Source organism: Rhipicephalus sanguineus, chromosome 2 (assembly GCF_013339695.2).
Source record: "Rhipicephalus sanguineus isolate Rsan-2018 chromosome 2, BIME_Rsan_1.4, whole genome shotgun sequence".
Lineage (NCBI taxonomy): Eukaryota > Metazoa > Arthropoda > Arachnida > Ixodida > Ixodidae > Rhipicephalus > Rhipicephalus sanguineus.
The window spans coordinates 125,657,884-125,678,239 of NC_051177.1; the positions used below are offsets into that span (position 1 = coordinate 125,657,884).

At 46.2% G+C, this 20,356-nt stretch overlaps 1 protein-coding gene across 1 annotated transcript in view; it reads left to right on the forward strand.

The window, feature by feature from the left end:
• The window catches only part of LOC119383636 (syndecan), a 134,176-nt gene that overhangs the window by 103,495 nt on the left and 10,325 nt on the right, over window positions 1–20,356 (forward strand). The window contains exons 2-5 of the mRNA XM_037651904.2: window positions 9,259–9,318; window positions 13,004–13,142; window positions 15,261–15,349; window positions 17,795–17,981. Of these exons, the coding sequence (XP_037507832.1) occupies window positions 9,259–9,318; window positions 13,004–13,142; window positions 15,261–15,349; window positions 17,795–17,981 (475 nt within the window). The remainder of the gene's footprint in view (window positions 1–9,258; window positions 9,319–13,003; window positions 13,143–15,260; window positions 15,350–17,794; window positions 17,982–20,356) is intronic.

Genomic DNA, 20,356 nt, shown 5'->3' on the forward strand with positions numbered 1-20,356 from the left:
ACTTCGCACTATAATGGTGGGTGGGGCCGCATATATGTGGACAAGAGAAAATCCGTCCGTGTCCGCACAGTATATTTTTCAATCAGTTCAATAGCTTTCGGCAAATACTCTCCTCCGCGGTGCAAAATGCTTTCGGCAAAATGCTCCGCGGTGTCGCGGTCAGACGGTGGCAGGCCCTGTGCACCACGCGCGGATGCCTTTTTCTCCTCATCCTTATCATCTCTCCGTACGTGTACCGTCAGCCAAGGACCACTGTAGTGCGCTCGCGCGCGTTTTTGACGAGTCGCAGATGCCCCCGTTCGCTGTCTTCTCGTGTTTACACGCCGTGCTCCAGCGTGTGTGCGTTACTTTCATCCTCGTCTGCTAGTCTTCCTTCTCTCCTCTGCCCAGAAGGCGGTCGGTCGCTCGTCACTCGCGGACTCGCGCCGCTCTGTCACTGCACGCGACGTGTCGAGCTATGGAGAAAATTTGTGGCCAATTTCTCGGCTCGTTATATACGTTTCGACGGGACAGGCTTCCTTCCACTCTGGCCGGCGGCTTGTAGCGTCCCACCCTGCCTGCCCTTTCTGATTTGCTGCCCATCAGAGCAACGTCAATCACGGGCGTCATATGCGCGTAGCCTCTGCCGTTCCCTCCTGTGCATCGTTTCTTCGCACGCCCTTGAGGCTGGCAGCCGACGGCTGCTCGCTAATTCGAGTTGCACACGGTGTACTGACTGCACCGAACGCCGCGGTCTTCGTGGTGTTTTTTTTTTAAATGCGAAGCATTTCTTGGCGAACTTCTGCGACTTTGAGCGTATCTATCTATCTATCTATCTATCTATCTATCTATCTATCTATCTATCTATCTATCTATCTATCTATCTATCTATCTATCTATCTAGCTATCTAGCTATCTAGCTATCTATCTAGCTATCTAGCTAGCTATCTAGCTAGCTATCTAGCTAGCTATAGCTAGCTATAGCTAGCTATAGCTAGCTAGCTATAGCTAGCTAGCTATAGCTAGCTATAGCTAGCTATAGCTAGCTATCTAGCTAGCTATCTAGCTAGCTATAGCTAGCCGCCTACGACTTTGTGCTCTCCTGGTCGCTTGGTTAATCGAATGTGCACCAAAATTGGTATGGCGTAACATGACTGTATGACGAACATAAATGACAAGTCATAACATGAAAATCATGACACGCATGTCATGTACAGCATGATTTACATGCTACGCTCATGGTGCGCTGGCGGCCGTTTCGCTAGCTTGATATACACCAAAATCGGTATCTTGCGACGTGACTGTGTGAAGAACATAAATAACACGAGTTAACATGAAAATCATGACAAGCATGTCATGTACAGCATGACTTACGTGCCACGCTCATGGTGCGCTGGCGGCCGTTTCGCTAGCTTTATATACACCAAAATTGGTATCTTGCAACGTGACTGAGTAACGAACATAAATAACACAAGTTAACATGAAAATCATGACACGCATGCACAGCATGACTTATGTGCCACGCTCATTGGGCGCTGGCGGCCGTTTCGCTAGCTTGATCTACCCCGAAATTGGTATTGCGCGACGTGACTGTGTGACGAACATAATAACACGAGTTAACATGAAAATTATGACACGCATGTCATGTACAGCATGACTTACGTGCCACGCTCATGGGGCACTGGCGGCCGTTTCTCTAGCTTGATCGACCCCTAAGTTGGTATTGCGCGACGTTACTGTGTGACGAACCTAAGTAATAGGAGTTAACATGAAAACCATGACACGCATTTTCCTCAATTACATACAAGACGATGTATGCACTCTTTGCTGGCTGCTTCGCATTACATCGATTCCCACAATGCGTGGGATCTGCCGGCTTTTTTTTGTCAGTTGTTTCGGTGAGTGATATATTACAGGTGATGCGTGATCGTTTTCACGTGCGCTACGCGTCCGCCTCGTATTCTTGCCACCGCTCCTATACATCTAGCATGCTTGTTGTGCTTTCAGTGATTTGAAGGATCTGGTGGATATAAGTTGGACATACAGGTGATAAGATTGACTTATAAGTCTTTAGTTCGCAGTAAGGCGGCCTCGACGTAACCTGCCAACTTCAGAATCATATACTACGTGCGAATGCGTTATTGCCAGCGATCCGGCGACCATTCAATTTGAAGCGTTCGCTGCATTGAATGTGCAGTAGCAAAGATGCTTTAAATAAAAAAAAAAATGCTTGTTCAGTACAAGGTCGTTGCTGTACGCTCGACTTACTGCCGCCTGTACGACGTCGAGGAATATTTCGCCTTTGTGTTCTCTTGCTTTCTTTCTACAACTCTGCACATTGAAGGCATCAGTGACGAATGGCTTGCCACCATGGTTGCACGGTGGCTTTGCCACGTGAGCGAAATGTCGCCCTGTTGGGATGCCGCAGTCAACTTGCGTATTTTTGCACTAATTTGTAACGCTGATCGCACCCTACCGTGGTTAGTGGTACGATTACGACTGTCGCAACTGCGTACCGTGTGATTGAACGGCTCGCGAACTGTCGGGAAAGTGTTGCAACTTCGTGGTACATCATCGAAGAGCTCAGTTTTCGTATACCGCATAAACAGCGGGGCAACTATATGCCGCGCGTACTATACGTGCAGCCTTGGGCCGTGTCAAGTGGCCTCTGTTATACACACGGCCCCCCCCATGGCATCAGCAGAAGGTCATCGCTGGGGCTAACATACACACACATACAGCGCGCCTATAAATATCGATTTGTCACGGCACGGAGGGCTACCGCGCGTACCCCCCTCCCCCCCCTCCCCCCTCCGTGGGTGCGTCGATGTCGTGACACCGGACGCGTACGGAACGACGCGATTGCTGCATGCTGGAAGAAGCCTCCCGGCACAAGAACAAAGAATGCCGCCAGCTCGGTTGGAAACACTCGTTCCGTGCCTCGCTGCAGCTTCGCCACTTGGCCTGAAACAGAAATCATCGTTGCATGCTGCACTCGTTATTGAGTTAATACATGAAGACAATTAAAACAAAACGCTGACCACGATAAAAGCAAAAAGCAAAACGTGTCACCGTTTCCTTGTAATGCCTGTACAGTCAACCTTCGTTATAACGAAGGTTGACTGATAAAGCGAGTTATCGGTTATAATGAACAAAATACGAACTTTGGTCAGTCACGCTTGATTTCAGTGACATTTATTCCTTGTATAACGAAACCGAAAACTCGAAAGCCGCCGCGATGTCGACCGTGACGAAGAAATATCTGGTTAGCGCGAGGCTCAAAACTCTAAAGATAGCACAAAAAGCTGCGTAAATATTGAAAGAAAATGGACAACCACATTTGTTTAAAACGTGGTTGTGACATACAAAATTTGGTTTATAATGGGATAACAAAAGTTGCGGGAATGTTGGCGGAAATGAGGAGTGAGGATGCCGCGGACATGTCCAGGAGGCTGAGAAGCTACTTCGAGAAACTCCCGACGACTGAAACTGCTAAAGTAGAGAAGGGCCTCTCGTGCATGGACACTGTGGAACATTTCGTTCTGCGCTGTGCTTGTGTTTTTGTATGCAGTATTTTTGCGCGAGCTAGATTGCCGATATGCTAGAGGCAATTTTCGCATTACTGTTGCAACGAATATCGGATACGAACTAATATGGTACCGATACTTGCCATATCTACAGTAAAGTTCTTTGCATTTAGGAGTAATGTAGTGTTCAAATTCGTTATTTGTCTGTGTATGCATTTGATAACCGCCTATACAGATAACACTGCAGAAGTACAGTATACCGTGTCTTGTATTTCAATTGAGTCGTTCCAATTCAATGTCACTCTACACCGCGTAAGAAGCAGTGTTTTAACTGCAATGTAGCGTAGTTACTGTAGACGAGGGTTTCCTCCGACAGAAGTTTGACAGACCGTGTTGCGTTCTGTGAGGGAGCACATGGGCGCGCGCGCGCAGTCTCTGCGCCTGTACACCAGAAACTGCAGCTCCTGGGCGTTATACCTTACAGCTGTAGTTACGCCTCCCGTCATCGACAGAGATGGTTGCGTGCTGCCTAAACTGTTCTTTCTCACTGAGTTGACGTCAGCAGTTAGCAGCGAACGGGCTTATACTCGTCAGAGCAGTGCTACTCAATGGCCGTGGGTTCGGAGCGGGAGGAACATTGCTCACCCATCCTCCGGCCTTCGTGTTCTTTCTCGCCTGACGTGCTTTGAACGGCGAGTTATCGATCACGCGCGCTCGGCGATTTCTCAACGCTCTCACGCCACCCGCCCACCTTCTATATCGGGCGTTTGATGGCAGCGCAGTGGCGATAAACGAAGTAAACAAAACATTAAAGCAAAAAAAAATATCTCTCGGACTACGCGAACTGTCAATCTCGCGCCGTTTAGCTGTCCGGAAGTTCCAGCCACGCTTGTATTACTCGATTAGCTTACTGCTGATTTGAGCGTGGTGAGCGGTTATAGTTTGCACATACAGTGTATTGCGACCAAGTACAAATTTGCCCCGAATGCAACGCAGGCATCTCTTAAGACTGCTCAGCCGAAGCAATGCATGACCCGAGCCGTAATTGCATGTCCGTGACGTGTGGAGACAATGGAAGCAGCATCGAGGAAAGACAGGCGCCATAGCGGGCCTTTTATTCGGGAGCCTGCCTGGTGCCACGAGGCATTATTGCTTGTCTGCGAGGCATGCGCTCTGGTTCGCCTTAACGACCTTAACCCTCAGGGGCCGCCTCGTCCTCCCCAACTTTCGTACGCAGCTGCTATAGTTGCCCGAAGGTTTCGAAGGGCTAACGGGCTTTGTTGCTTCAGTATACGTCCTTTCTTGTTTCGTCTGTACATTCCTGCAGGCTTCAGTGTTTCGGTTATTTTCTCAAAGCCGGGCCAGACCAGTGGCAGCTACTCTAGCGATATTACGCAAGCTTTTCTCCCGGTCCATCGAGGCGATCTAGAACAACGGATACCTTAAGCGTCGGTCTTTTGTTCCCTTTCACGTCCTGGGACAAGACGAGAGGATATAAGTTTCGCGTTCCCCGACTGAGGCAGGCGTTCTTCTCCAGCGGTGTCCTCCTCCTTGTCTGAAGCGTGCGTCAAGATGGCGTCGTCGTCGCATCTCCTGGAATCCCGCTATATTGGCCCCCCTTCGCGGTCCGGGGCGCCCACGTCGCTCCCACTGACAACAAACACTGGCTTCCTCGCGAAAGCCCGGAGGCTTTTTTTCTTTCGTTTTTTGTGTGTGGTGGCAGTCTGCTTCTGTGTCCCTTCGCGCGCTTGTCCTCGCGGTTCCTGTCTGCTCGACGGTGCGGGCAGGGACGAGCTTTAGTTGGGCGTCGGGGCGGTTGCGTGGCTGAGGCGTCGCAGGGATTCAAAACGAAAGAACCGCGGCTCGAGGAGGTACGTGTAGATGCAAGCGAATGAAGATGGGGGGGGGAAGGAAAGAGGGTTGCTGCGGAACCTTGCGCTACTTTCTAGCTTGTCGACCTTTTCATTTTAGCGTTCGCTTGTGCGTCACCACGAAAGGGGGGGGGGGGGGGAGATACGTTTTTCCTTTCATTGTTCGCGTCGTGACACTCTACGTCGTGGATGTGAGGGCCTTCACGGCGGACTGGTGCTTCCTTGGCTTAGGGTCACCCAAGGCATCTCTCTATCCTCGTGTAATCGAACACGAGTGGGGATACTTTTCACTGGCTCTTGCCTCTCCGCCTTCTCGCTGGTGACTATCGGTCCGTGTCGACCTTTCTCCTACACCGACTGAAAGCCCCACTCCTTGTGGTATTTTTTCTGACCCTTTATCCCAGTTGTATCGCTTTCCAGAAGTTTTTCGTCGTGATTGTATAGCATCCTGTCCTAACAGTTAGCTTACGTTTAGCACAGTCACGCGCTTCTCTAGACTGTAGAAGCGTATCTTCACGCACCTTGTCAATTGTCTTTGAACTACCCAGTATTACGGTATCCTCCATGGCTAAAACCAACGTGAAGCAGCTGTCCCCGGCTGGAGCATGTGTTCGAGGATATCGCAGTTCTTAGGACAAGATTGTTATAGTGCTGACCGCAATAGAACCTAGATGCATTCGTGCAACTTACCAACGTAACTTTAGATGAGCACAATTGCAACCGTGCGCCATTTCGTTCGTATCACGTTTTATGGAACAGGACAAGTAGCGTCGTAACTGCCCACGCAGCTGACCCTAGCTAGCACAAAAGGAAAAAAAAAAAGAAAACTTGCACGATATGCTGTTATGTGACTGTATTCGGCCATATTTCACCTACCGCCAGCGACACAATTTTTGCTCATGGATTATGCGCTAACCTGGCAAATCTAAAACGCCAGCTATATATGGCCACCGTATCGTTGGGCACTCCTGTATACCCACATCAATCGAATCTTACTCGTCCGAGATGCCTATAATTTATATGGTACGGAAGTGCTGAGGGATGGCGGCATATTCCTATTATCAGGACAATCGCCCGGGTTCAGATTGTACTCGATGACTGGGCTTCTTCAGTGTGTCCGAAGGGCCCTAGTGCGGTCGATGCCTTCTTCTTCTTCTTCTTCTTCTGGAGCGCAACTTGACTGCATGGGCGGCGCTCACACTGCCGACGGCACGTGGGGGAGGGATAACAGCTCGGCACTTCCCTTCTCATCCTCCTCATCTCTGTTGTGTCAGCTTCTGCTGTAGCGGCCGCAGGGTGCGGACCTCGAGCTTGGTTCTGGCCAGAGAAGCCGGCGTTGTTGCGGCTGTCGTCGGCTCCCCGTTACTGTATAGGTTCTTGGGCGCAGGCAGGGCCGGGCCAGCAGTTTTCGGGCAGGAAGTAGCTCGATTGCGCAGCTCACGGACACACAGGCCCCGGTGTGAAACAGCGAGGGAGGACGAGAGGAGAGCTCAAAGCCCGGCGGGTATTGCCCCCGACCGACGCGACGCTCTCCCCGCGGCTGCAGGGGTGCGAGTGCAGTTAGCCTGGGGGCATCGGACGGGCCTTCCTCCTCCGCTGCTTTCTCCAGGCTCTCCTCGCCTGCTCCTTTGTTCCCCTGCATCTCCACCATACCGCACTTCTTATGCTTCCTGCGCGCTATATATTGTTCGTTTGTTCTCGTTCTGTGCTTCTTCCTTGGCTCGCGCGGACTTTGACGTTCCCCCCCTCGAGCTCTTCCGAAACCCCTCCGCGCTCGGCCTTATTTCGCGCGGTTGTCCGTGGCAGCTCTCACTTCCGCTGTTTTGTCCATCTTTCGTTTTCTCCTCCTTCTCTTCGCGCGTTTCTCTTGCGTTCATTTTACGTCACTGTTTAGTAATATTTCTGCCTCTTTCGTTCTTACTCGTTTCTGCAGCGTCCACAAGCTGCGTTCGTTTCGTGCCTGCCCGCGCCAATGGAGTCTTTCGCGTAGTTTCGGTTTTCTCGTTTTCGTTTTGTTTTGGTGTTTTTTCGTGCGGCGTTTGTAACTCCGGGATGCCGGCCGGCTGTTTACGGGGAAGTGTTTGGCTCTCGGCCCATCCTCTAGTCAGTCCAGCGGGCGAAATACGTTTGTTCTTTTATTGCGTCACGCATATGTTATCTTCACGTCGCCTCTTCCTGTTTACGAGCATGCACGGCGCGCCTCGCATGTGGTGGCTGCCACACGACTCTCAAGCAGGGCCGGTGCGTGCGTCGGTTGCACACTTGCGAGAATCCCGATCAGTCTCAAATCCTGTGAAATAACTAATGTTACATTAGTAATAGAAGCTTGAGCGAGTACGTATAGAATTCATACTTAGAAATATGTGCGCTTCCAGATGTTCAGAACGAAAACTAACGGGAAGAACAGGGGCGTAGCCAAGGGGGGGTTCAAACCCTCCCGGAAATTTTTCAATTTTGCTTGCAGCCACTTAACAACGCACGAACATACATAAACATGAGCATACATAAGCGAACATACAGCGCTGAACTAGCCCTGTGTCCGCGTCGTTTTTCGTCCCTGTTCTTTTGCGCGCTCAAAAAGTGAAACATACATAAAGTGATTGAACCCCCCCCCCCCCCCCCCCCCCCCCGACAGAATTTCTGGCTACGCCCCTGGGGAGGAAGTAGATCGGCACCTCTCCCGTCAACTTTCAGTCTTTTTCGAAAACATCTGTGAAGCGCGCACACTTCCAAGTATGAACGCTAGTTAGCGTCAACAGTAAAGCAAATGGGCCGGGACGGTGATAGTTTGCTTTTCTCTCGTTAACTGACGAGGTTCAAAATCTAGTTTCACTTCTCTTCGAGCGCGTTACTTTCGTTATCACATTTGAAAACGTGTTGTCAATCGCGGGTTGAGCACCCAGCGTCTTTACAAACGCATTTGACCGCATATTTGATGCAGATTTTGTCCGTCTTGATATTTCCTCTATTATCACGCACTGGGATCTGTCCTGCGGTCAATTTTTGCGGGTCCACCGAAGAGCATGTGCCGTCTTGTTTATTTAACCGGCACAGTCTCCTTTCGCCGAAGTTTTAACGAGGGGCGCTAGCGCGTTGCTTGCCTCACAGCTTTCGAATAACAAGCTTGCACTAATTCTTTCTTCGCTTAATCGTGCAACAAAACCCACGTAAGCCCCTAGTATCTTAGGCGCTCATTTTCTTGAACATAACGCTTGCGTGAACGTTTACAATGCACGTTCGGCTCAAAAAGCAGAAAAATGGCACGTGCTCCGTTCTTTTAATCGCGGCTCATTACCGGGCATTAAAGTGTTACACACTCGTGTGCCTACTTTTTTTTTTGTGTGTGTGTGCATTAGTGGTCTTGCTTAAAGAACCCTAGTTGTAATGCATGTAATAGGTGCCCAATAAACTAGCCAAGGTATCAGCAGCTTGCGTCCCTGCGAGTTTTTTCACTATACTTTTGCGTTCAGCCAGTTAAAAGCTCCGGAACTGCATGGCTGCACAGACATCTACGAAAGGTTGATTAACTAGCTTATCGCATTTTCTTTATATTTCTCGCCCTTGTATCGCAGGCCCAATGTTTCCAACTCTTATTGTGCACAGCAGTATGCTTTCAGTGTTAGAAGCTTTGCTGAGCGTTGTACGGGTGAATAATTTTGTGAATGTTTTGCGAATGATTTCCCGCGTTTCATTGAAACGGGACAAATCTTCCTAACCAGAATTTTCGCGCTTGCTTAATGAGCTTACATGCTGTAGTTCCGCAAGATTGTGCAGTATTTTAATGCATCCCCTGTCTTGAGTTCGCTTTTGTATAATGAAGACCTCATCACTCATTTGCGTGTGCACTTGTCTGAAATTTTCTTCGTTTTGTTTGTTTGCAGGTGCAAAGCACGAAAGAAAAGCATGGGGATAACGGCATGTTCTTCATTGATGATCCCCAGGTATTGCCTTCTAACACCCTTGTACCGCCTAACGTGGTGTTTGCTGCACATTTTGGATGTTGTCCCTTACCACACATACCGCAATCAACCACAAATATCTCTTGTATCTTTCACTCTATTAAGGATATACACTATTCTCGCAAACTTACATGTATTGTGGATACCTGCATCAGTTGCGTAGGCAGCGATTTCTTTCGGGGGGAAGGGGGGGGGGGGGTTGCACCTCCTTGATCTGACATTGGGTGTGGGCAGACAAGTGGGGTCGAGTGTCATTTTGAGCTCTGTATCCCATGGGGAAAAAAATTTCTGGGGGGGGGGGGGCTACGGGCCCGGTGCCCCCCCCCCCCGGCTACGCCACTGATCTGCATATACAGTCATGCTTATGAGCTATGATGCACTTGTGCATGGCAAAGCATTCGCGCATTGTAGCTAATACCGAACATGATTCTACATGTAGACCTAGAATTGCACATGGCATATTGGCATAACCAGGGTGCATTCTCGTATACACTGTACATAAAAAGCATGTGTGGTTGCAGCGCGCGATTAGGTTAACAGTCGCATCTTATTGTATTTCATGTGGCACTCTCCACTCGTTCCTTTTTACATACAAAAAAGACGTATGGGTCTTAGTCTAACATATATGCACTCTGTAATCCTGTGTAAACAGATACTCTCGGAGGCAAAGCATATTGAATGCTTTTCATAAATGAGATCATCAGTTAGCTCAAAATTCAATGGATACCTTGTCTTTGTGACTGATTTTCATGGCACATATTCGTGACCATTATTGGAGTAAATGTCAAGTTGTTCAAATACAATTTTGCTGAAAAAGTACGCATCTGCACTACATGAAGTATTGAAACTACATTTGCACAAAACATCACTGCACTAGAATGATCGAAATATACGTACATTTCAGCAAGTGTTATTGCGATAGGTAATAACCTTAGCAGAGAAAACAATATACCAAATATAAAGTTTATGAAAGTAAGTTTTGTAAACTTTTGTGGTTGATTGGGGACAGCGTAATTACTTCTGTGTGTTAGCTTTCGAAGTCTCATCTGAACTACTCAGTTTATATGCTGCTTAAGGTTTCTGATCAATACAATAACCACATTATGTGTGTGCAACAAAAACTAGTCAGTGTGTTGCTTTGGCCTTGATGAATCATTCAGAATATTACTTCAAGAACAAAGCACAACACAAGGTAGATGCACTAATAGCAGTCTTTTTTTTTTGTTTGTGTGTGTGTGTGCGCTAGCTGAGCAGTCCTCAAGTTATCACAAACTAGCCCAACCTGAACCTTTCATGCCTTGACCCAACCTTTGTGCATTGTGTAAGAACTCCTGCATCAATGCATTCATTGTATTAGAAGGCTGCCAAAGGGAGAGGGAGAAAGAGAAGGCTTCACTTTTATTACTAAGTTACCCCACGATACCAAAAGCACCGCTCTTGCTACGAGCATACTTTGGTTAGCCAGAAAAACTGTAAACAGAAAATCGAGGCGGCAACATTTCTTTCATGTTCTCTAACCAGCTGGCCATGATGTCGTAGATTGTGATGTTTGTGGAGGCCTTCATAATTCTTTATCTTGAAAAAAATGCAAGAGCTGTATCATGCTCTAATGGAGCCAGAAACTTAAAATTCATTTACTCTTCTAGTTTCATAAATTTTCGTCCGCAGCTTCATTTGCTTGCATGCCGCTGTGCTTCTGTTCTAGGATCGGCTCTTATTTGCAACAAACGTGGCAGCAGTAGAACATGTAGTCTCTAGTCAGTTAAGAGCATCATGCAACATTCTTGGAGCCTAGTTGTAGAAAAATTAAAGGACAACTATGCCCTTCTCACACGATAGGCAAGCGCTTCTATTGGTCAGCTCGTTTTGGTTGCATCTAATCGGGGACCTAATCATACACAAGAGGCACTGCCCACTGGGCCTGGAGAGCTGGAGGAGTGTCGTTGGAGGAGGTTGGCTTGCCGAGGCTAGCGGAATCATGCGATGCTCCAGCCTAGTTTTTCTTTCCTCCATGGTTGTAGCTCGCAAAGTGGATTTGTCTTAGCTTCCATAATTCACCTCAGCCCCATATTCTCCTTGGAACACGGCTGCCTGGAGTCCTTATTTTTAACCGTAGCATAGCAAAGGAAAGCTGCTGCCAGTTTGTATACAGGGAGATCTAAAGAATGAGCAGTTCTGCTTTAGTCCAACAGACATTCATCAGGTTCTCTAGTGATGCAATGACTTGCCTTCAGCAGTTGGTGTAACAAATGTGCCAGATTCACCCTAAAAGGTCTACACGTTTACACATCTTCTTTATTACAGAGAAGAGCTGTGCTACATAAGATACTGGGAGTGATCAAAACTACAATTCAATAGAATTAACAGCAAGCACTGTTCCTACTGTTACATGCACCCTCAGATATTCTTGTTTGTACAGCAGTGCTGCCATGCCTTGCCCTTTATCATCCCACATTGAGTGCTGTTTGCAATGTGCAGTATAGTGATCTACACTTTCGAGTCGAAGTTTTGTTCCCGGCAGCATCAGCAACTGCATTAGTGGAACTAAAGCTTTCCACTTGCACAGCACTTTTTGAGATTATATCGACCAAATGGTGCATGCGAGCGTGTGTCTGTGCAATTTTCAGCATTAACTCATGGCGCAGTGGATAGCAAGTGGTCACTTGTGCGAACGCTGGAATATACCCACACACGCTATTAAATATATAAGGCTAAATAGTTACCTTGCTTTTAGTCCTTCGGCTGAACCCTTCACTAACTCGTGTAACTTCATGTTTAACAGTGCAGTGTTCATTAACTAGTTCAGGATGTTCGAACTGAGAAATTTATGCCCCCTTTTACCATTATACAGACAGCACAATTGCCAAATCTCTCTGTGCATTTTTAAGTCAATTTTTGACAACACAAATTTCAGCTTCTATTTTCCTATGGAAGAGGCAATGCAGTAGTAAATTTATAAGCGAATTTCTGCTCTTGTGATTTCATAGCATGTAAACTAGTCAGTCGTGCTCATTCATAGCGCACATCACTTTTGACTTGCCGCAGAAATTTTGTGCTATACAATGCATGAAATTACACATGCAGTGTACCACATTGCATATTGATGGTTTGTAAAACACTAAGCTCAGCCTGGTCTGCTTGTTACTTCTGCCATGAGGCGAACATTCTCAGCTCTGTGAACACTGCTGAATATGTGAAATTTTAGCACATCTATTTCGTGACTGCCCACTCTACGTGGCACAACAGCAGACGCTAGTTTTAACGCTGGCAGGCATTAGAGTTAAAACACTTGATGAGAGTTGTATTTTGTCCACAATGTGCGATCACACTGTCAAAAACTGTGACAAGGGTGGTTCTAGATTTTCTGAAGAGTACTGGACTCAACACTAATGAAACGGAAAAAAACTTTATTCGCTCTAGGGAAATTGCTGTGCTACGTGGCCATTGTGCATACGCACCACCTCTTTTTGTCCCCGTCATCATACCTCATCACTTTTTTTTTTTCCCTTTCCCTTTCCAGAGTGCACTAGCGCAGGCAGACCTCTCCGCCTTCTTCCAATAAGTTCTTTCTCTGTTCACTAAAATTTTCTTCATCGTGTAAAGATGTATTTGCACGCTTTTCATATTTAATCTCGCTTGTTAATTCGATCTTCTCATCGGTAAACAGAGTGACCAGGCTGTGGAAGGCAGTGCAGATTTTGAAGACACGGACGCGTCCTCTGGGATAGGAGACGATGAAGATGCTGAGGGCTCTGGGGACGACCACCTATCCGAAGAGGAGATGGGTTCGGGAACGGTGGGTCCAGGTGAGTGTGGTCAAACGTAGCACTTGGTTTCGTAAATTATCACATTTAAAACGTATGGAAGTGCGATAATTTAAAGGCTCATGCAAGCATTTGACTCGGACTTCAGTGTTTCAAACCACCATCGTAGTGGCTTCCATGCAGACCTGCATGAAAGCCGCTGAAACCAATGGAGAATCGGGCAATGCCACAGTACTAGGTTGGTTCAGATTAATCATATGTGATTTATAGATCCATATAGTAAACTGCCATAGCAGCACAGAGAGAGAAAGGCAGGGAGTGTAATCAGGTTGTCCATGGTTTGTTACCCTACGTGGGGGAAGGGGAGAAAAACAATAAAGCAAGGAGGAAAAAGAACTAGTTGTGCACACGCACACGGATCAGCGTTCATTGTACACACAGACAGAACAGGAGAGCCGTGTAGCATTGTAGTAGGGCCAGCACCAAGTTGTAACAGCCTGAATGTAAACTTGCTGTCGGTATTCTGCTAGTAACTTCACAGGGGGCAAGCAAAAGGAAACATGTCGCCAGATTATCTTTTCTTTCTGCAATTTGAAGCAGTAGTTGCCATAGCTGTGCAATGTCCACCGCACAATTGAGCTGTCGGCAAAACATTAGTGAAGGCTGTTAATTGTTTATTTTTATTAACTCTTACCTTTATACATTACACACGTCAACATTGCAAGTACATGATGGTCAGAAGGCATGATTAATACAAATTCTGGAACAACATGCCTTCAAGAAATTTGACTCTCAATGGCCACTGCCAAATGTTGGAGGTTGATGCCTTATTACTATGCATTTTTCTCGATGTTCCCTTTCTGTGCCACTGTCGGAGCTCCAATGTTCTTTTTTTTTTTCTGTGTATCGAGAATGTCTTTTTTTGTGACCTCTATGCACTTCACTTGCCATTATACTGAATAAAATATTTTCATGAGTAAGCTAGAAAAGTTTTTCTGGCTGTAATGTAGGTTCCGTACAAGCTAGCTCTTATGCGGTTGATAATTTTGTTGTGCTAGACTTTTGCTGCTGCATTCGGATGCAACAACTAGGTTTGGGCATAGATGAAAGGTAAAATCAAAATCTACGTTATGCAAGGAAACTGGTTTTTGAATGTGGCCTCCCCTACGTGGGGGAGGCCACACTCACCTGGACCACACTCACCTGGACCTGGACCATAGAAGTGATAGTAGCAGGCCTCGGAGCACACCAATTTGATGTAGCATTTTTTGTACACCCAGCTTTCATTGACATCAGCTCACGGAAGGTGATCGCACGAGAGCGAGGCAGTTCTTTTCTTTTGTGCAAGTCTCAAACCCGAATGTTGTAGGATCGAATCGTGGCCACGGTGGCCGCATTTTCGATGGAGGTAAAAATGCTTGAGACCCTCGTACTTACATTTAGCTGCACATTGTAGAACCCCAGGTGGTGGAAAATTCCGGAGCTTTCCACTATTGCATCCCTCATAATCATGTCATGGTCTTGAGACTTAAAACCCCAACATTTATTATTCAAGTCTCAAATTCTGCGACATTGGCCCTCACAACTGGCAGCACAGATGACTTGGCGATTAACAAAACCTAGCAATGCCCTGAGCTTACATATGGCCACCTTCTGCTAGATGCAGTAAGAACAACTGGCTGTAGAAAAGCTGTTACATTAGAAAGCACTCGGAGGCTTGCCAATTTTTTTTTTGCAAGTTGAACAGCGTGGGAGCTTCGTGTGACGCACAAAAAAAGGAAGTTACGCATACTCTGGTGCTGTTTTAATGTCTGTTTGCTTTCAGTGCATATATTTCTCGGCACGAGCACACGCTTCCACTTACTACCTTCCCTACCCCCAAGGGACGTGCTTTAGTGAACAGCGAGGCATTACGTATATAGAGTTGTCGAAACTTTAGCTCCTCATTAGAAACTCGCGTGTGTGACATAAGAGGCATCTGCACGTGATGGATGTGTCCCCATTGTTTAGGCCTCTAGCTTTATGGGCAGCTCTCGTAACAGCTGTCAACAGGATGCCTGGATGGATCACCGTGTACAGCATTGCTCGTAGTTGAGCATTGTTTCTTTGCCTGATTGAGTTTGCCTTGCCTCAAAAGCCTCGTGTTCGTCCTTGTTGCAGTGTTTGTCACGCCCAAAGTCACGGTGGTCACGGACACGAAACACCCTCCCAAGCACTCCAAGCCAAAGGGCCCCACTCTCAATCCCGAGGCGAGTTCAAAAAGCATATTTTTGTGTGACCTTACTGAACGTCATAGCTCTTTATCTCCTTTCTCTGCTTTTCTTTCTACTCCCTTATCTCTGTTTTATTTCTTGAATAATCAGAATTAACAGCAAAAAGTTGGTGATCACAACTATGAGTGTTCAAATTGGGTTGCTCAGGGTTTCAGCCTACTCTTAACTTTCAAAGGAAAAAAAAATGCCACCGCATTACCATAATGCATTCAAGTTGGTATCCCGACCTCTTGAGCTAATCACTTTTTAATGAGCTCAGGTAATCAACCTTTAAAGGGACACTAAAGAGCAAAACTATTTTTCTCGTATTGGTAAACTGCTCTTTCCCGATACCAAAAACACCCAGCTTTCTGCGAGAAGACTCTTAGTAAGAGAGATTCTTGCGCAAAAAGAAAATCTGGGTGGCGACGCCACCTTGAAGTTTCCACACCATTCGCCGTGACGTCACATATTTTGACACCGCCTACTATGGCCTACACAGTACCTAAATGGTAAAAATGAATGACACTGTCCTCTGAGGGTGCCATTTTGTTAACATACCAAAGTTTGAGAAAATTTTGTTGAGCCAATAGCGCCAAAATACGATAAGTACACATTGAAATCTGCGACATCACGCATGGAGATCATGGTGTGAAATTTAAAAATGAAACTATGAACTTCGTTTCCTCCTTTATTAATACACCTATGATGGTGAAATTAACATTATAGTTCCGAAAGTACAAGATTTATCAATCTAAATCGACTCATTCTCTTTAGTGTCCCTTTAATTAGTCAACTGTTACAGCATTTAAATAGAGTACCTTCAAAAAAGAAATTTAAGAGCATACTTAAGGCTAAAAAAAGCCTGTTTTTAGGACAAAGCTCCTGTGGTTTCAAGTTTTCCAGGTTGTACAGTGCTTGACATTTGAAAAAGTACCACATGACCAGACATGTGCACGCAGCTGCGTTAATTAGCACCCTCAAACATGCTGCTAACGAATGATCATTGGCAGCAAGCAGAGAGAAGGCACAAACAGGCCGTAAGTAAAGATAGGTGCAGACTAGTGGCACACCCATTGTCTCTGATGCATTGCCATCTGTTGATGAAACCTTGTTGTCCTGATCGCTGTCTGTTGGCAAGCGAATGCTGACAAAGCCGACTACACATTATTCGTTGCATGTACCATGGCCCAATTTGATTTATTACTTCTGTCGGCAGGCAATTAAGACATCACCACTGAAGTGGAAGGAAGCCATAATTTCTATTCGATGCATGTTCATTGCTCTAAGATAGTTCATTGAACAGATTTCTGGTTAGATCAGAATAGAATAATGCGTGGTTCTTTGGGGCCTCAATTAGCTTTTGCTCATAAGGGACTCGTGAATTTTCATGATAGTGACCTTGTCTACAGAGACAAGACACATCAGACAAAGGGTAGCAACAGAAATTGCAGTAATTAATGCATATGTAGGGCGTCCTGTTTCACTGTACAAGCTCAATCGCGATTAGAGGGCAGAGGCAATGCAATCGGCTCGTATAAAGCTTTTACTCTCTTTAGTTCTCTTCTCTTTCATGCTGGCAACCAGCACTAAAATCAAGTATTCCAAGTCGCACTGTGTCTAGTGTTTGGGCAGTGTATGGCTCTTCTTACCTGGTTTCTTTGAGCAAGAAGCATATATGAAACATATAAAACAAGGACTGTACAAGTCGTGCTGCTATAGCATATATGCACGATGCATCTTGCATGCTAATGCATCAGTTTCGTACAGGAGACATCATTTCCACAGTAAAGTTTGCTGCTAGAAACCTTGCACATTTTTCAGAGGTTCAGCCATACCGAATCACTGTTGTTCACCAGCATACTGTTCAGCATTGCTGATAGGAGCCACGAACAGTGTGAATCTCCAACCTTGGCTGACATCTGTGCATATATGCATCTTATAGAACAGAATTAAAAAAAGTTTCCAGGCTGTATTCTGTATTGTACGGTCAAGGCACTTTTTCAATTCTGAAGTGCCAAATGCAAGCTGCGTTGTTTTTTTGCAGATACAATACTGTGTTCTTTATGCGACAATAGTTTAATAGGGGTGTCATAGACTGCCTTCAAGAGGGACGTGAATGTGAAATGTTCAACCAAGCAGGTGGATCTGGTAGACTTTTATTCAGCCTCCATAAAACCAGAGTGTTTCTAGTTTACTGGACAGAGCGTAAACTTTAATTTAATGGAAGAACGTCTACTGTATTGCTCGTGAACGTGAGACGACTGCGAAAACTCCTTTTGTAGGTAGCATCGTTATGGTATTAATAAGCGCGCTGAAATCTCTCCAGACTTTCCCAAGGGGCTCTCTGCAGGAGACTCTTCTGTCTTCGGAATGCAGGACGTGCGTTTCCAGAGGTAAAAGTTCCTCTTAGCAATAACTTCCTATGCCGTGCCTTTGCAGGAGGAAAACACTATTCCAGAGTTGTCCGGTCCAGTGACGTCAACCAAGGGTCCTCGTGTCGACATAGCGCAGGGACCCCCGAGCGGTGGCTACGACGATGACAATCTGCAAAGCAACAATATACCCTTGGGGCGCAAGCAGGACAACCGACCGTCCTCCTTTTTTGCTCAGCCTGGCATTTTGGCAGGTAGGTGGCTCACACTGCCAGCCTGTTGTGGATAGGGCTATCTCTGCACCTAACTCCTTCATCCTCGTGGGACGTGTTATACATACCTCGTTGCTCTCAATCCTTTTAAAGTTGAATTCCCTAAATTGGACTACTTCACATATTCGTTCCCAATATTAAGTTGAATGACTGCACAACTCTGACTGTGGCTTAATAGCATTCTCATTGTTGGTGTTGAGAAAATTGGCAGTAGTCGTGGATCATTGTCCTCAAAACAAAATAAACAAGTTGCGTACGTATTGAATACTACTGGATCGACATTGTCAGCTTGCTACCTTGATATTTCTTCTTTAAGAAAAAACCATTTTTAACTAAAAACAAGGATGTCTGCTTTTATGAGTGTTTATCGTAATACATTTACAAAACATACTCTACTTTACAGGTGCACACACACACTTGCATGCTTTATACATTTCTACACGCATATTTGAGCACTCATGTTTTCTTACAGCATGTCAAAGCTGATGCAGAAGTGTGCAAGTGCGCTGAGATAAACAATGTACGGGTTATCAATTAAAATCTGTGCATGCAGACCTGACCTCATCTGGATCTCGCCATGTTAGCAGAGCGGTAGTCTCTGTGCTAACATGGTGCGATCCAGTGTGTCAGGCCTGCATGCACATATTGTAATTGATAACCCATGCTCTTTCAGTCTCAGCACTTCGACACTTCTGCATCAGCTTTGTCACGCTGTAACAAAACAGGAGTGTTGACATGAGCGTGATAGCAGCTCGCTAACACTTCGGCGGTAGCCATAACCAGAACTACGACTCTTACCCCACATTTCGCGTTCAACCATGGCGGTTTCATGCAAGCAGAGACAAGGACAAGCATTTTAGCTCAAGGTGTTTATTCGCCTTAGCTACAAAAAGAAATGCCACCACAACCAACAAATACACACAGAAACCTCAGCGGCAGAGCATTCCCCATTGCTTTTGGAAAAGTACAATGACATGGGAAGCATTGGTCGAAAGAAAGGTTCAGCTCTCCTCACGAGGATTCGTGTACCAGGCCCGGGGTGGCAGGTCACACTCGCAGGCTGGGGTGCTTCAAGGATCACCACGACGGGTAGCGATGTTTGCAACTCCTGTCAACATATGGTCTGTTGCACCTCCAGAGTTGGAAGACGAAGTGAAAAGGAAAACTAGGACACTGAAACTTCCCTTTTAACAGTTTAATGCAATAACATTATCAGGTTTCCAACTTGAAACATAAACTGTCCCGATCTGCACTATCACCAGAGCCATGGCTGAGAGTACAGGGTGCCCAACTAGGTGGTAGGTGGCAGCAACGAATCACCTCCATGAATGTTTACATCTGTGGCGAATGTTGGGTTTGATTTCGGCTCGGACGCTGATTTTTTTTTTTTTGCATCCATCTGGATTTCCATTCGTCGAGAATGACACGAACGCCAAAACCGGATTTTCTGCAACACTGGTTCTTTAACGTTATAATGTTAAAAGCCAAAAGTGTTCCCGAGCTGAGAGAGGAGTCTCCCCAGTTTCTTAAAAAAAAATGGAAGGGAAGAGGACTTGTCAGCTGCAGGATCTCGGCAAGGTGCAAAAGGCAGCAGTGCGAGTGCCCTCTCAATGTCACTTCCCAACACTGCATGTGTAATCGTGCAAGCCGAGGGGAGGATAAGAGCAGCTATAGGTGCTAGTTGGTTGTACATCTTGGGGGTAATCGCGCTTTTTTAACATACAGAAACTGCGCTCTGTGTTTGTGGTGTATTCAGTCAGTTTCTTTACGTTAAAAAAGTGCGATTACCCCCAAGAGGTGAGGATACTTCTGAGATACTCGAATGCACATGCGATCCTGCAAGGAAGATGACATTGTTGCTATGATCACTACAGTTTTGGTGCCTCAGTGTTTACCGCCTTACTAAAGATCGCCTAACTTCTGGCCCAAGTAGGCATACCCCGAAGTACGAGCTCAACCATTGTAAAAGACGTGCACGGGGAACCACGTCCCCACGAAAGGCGACGTGCTCCTGAGCCTAAATGAGGTGGCGCACCTAATGGCGCGAGACATGACCACTTGCACTGAAAGTGCTAAAAAGGACTATGTGGACTAGGGCGGACAAACGACAGCCACTATGGAACACAAACTAGCCGAAACTACTACCCTTATAGTTTATCACCATCTTCATATGCTCTCCTCTGCAGGCTCTATAATTTATCCACTGCAAAAAAAAAAATATGTAAGCACTGTGAATGGTTGCGGTTCAGATCTGCTGATTGCTAACATCTTTTGTGGGAGGAAACGACGTCAAACAATTTATTACACAAATGATCACGAAAAACTTGGACGGTGCTCTAAGCTTCACCTTTAACAGT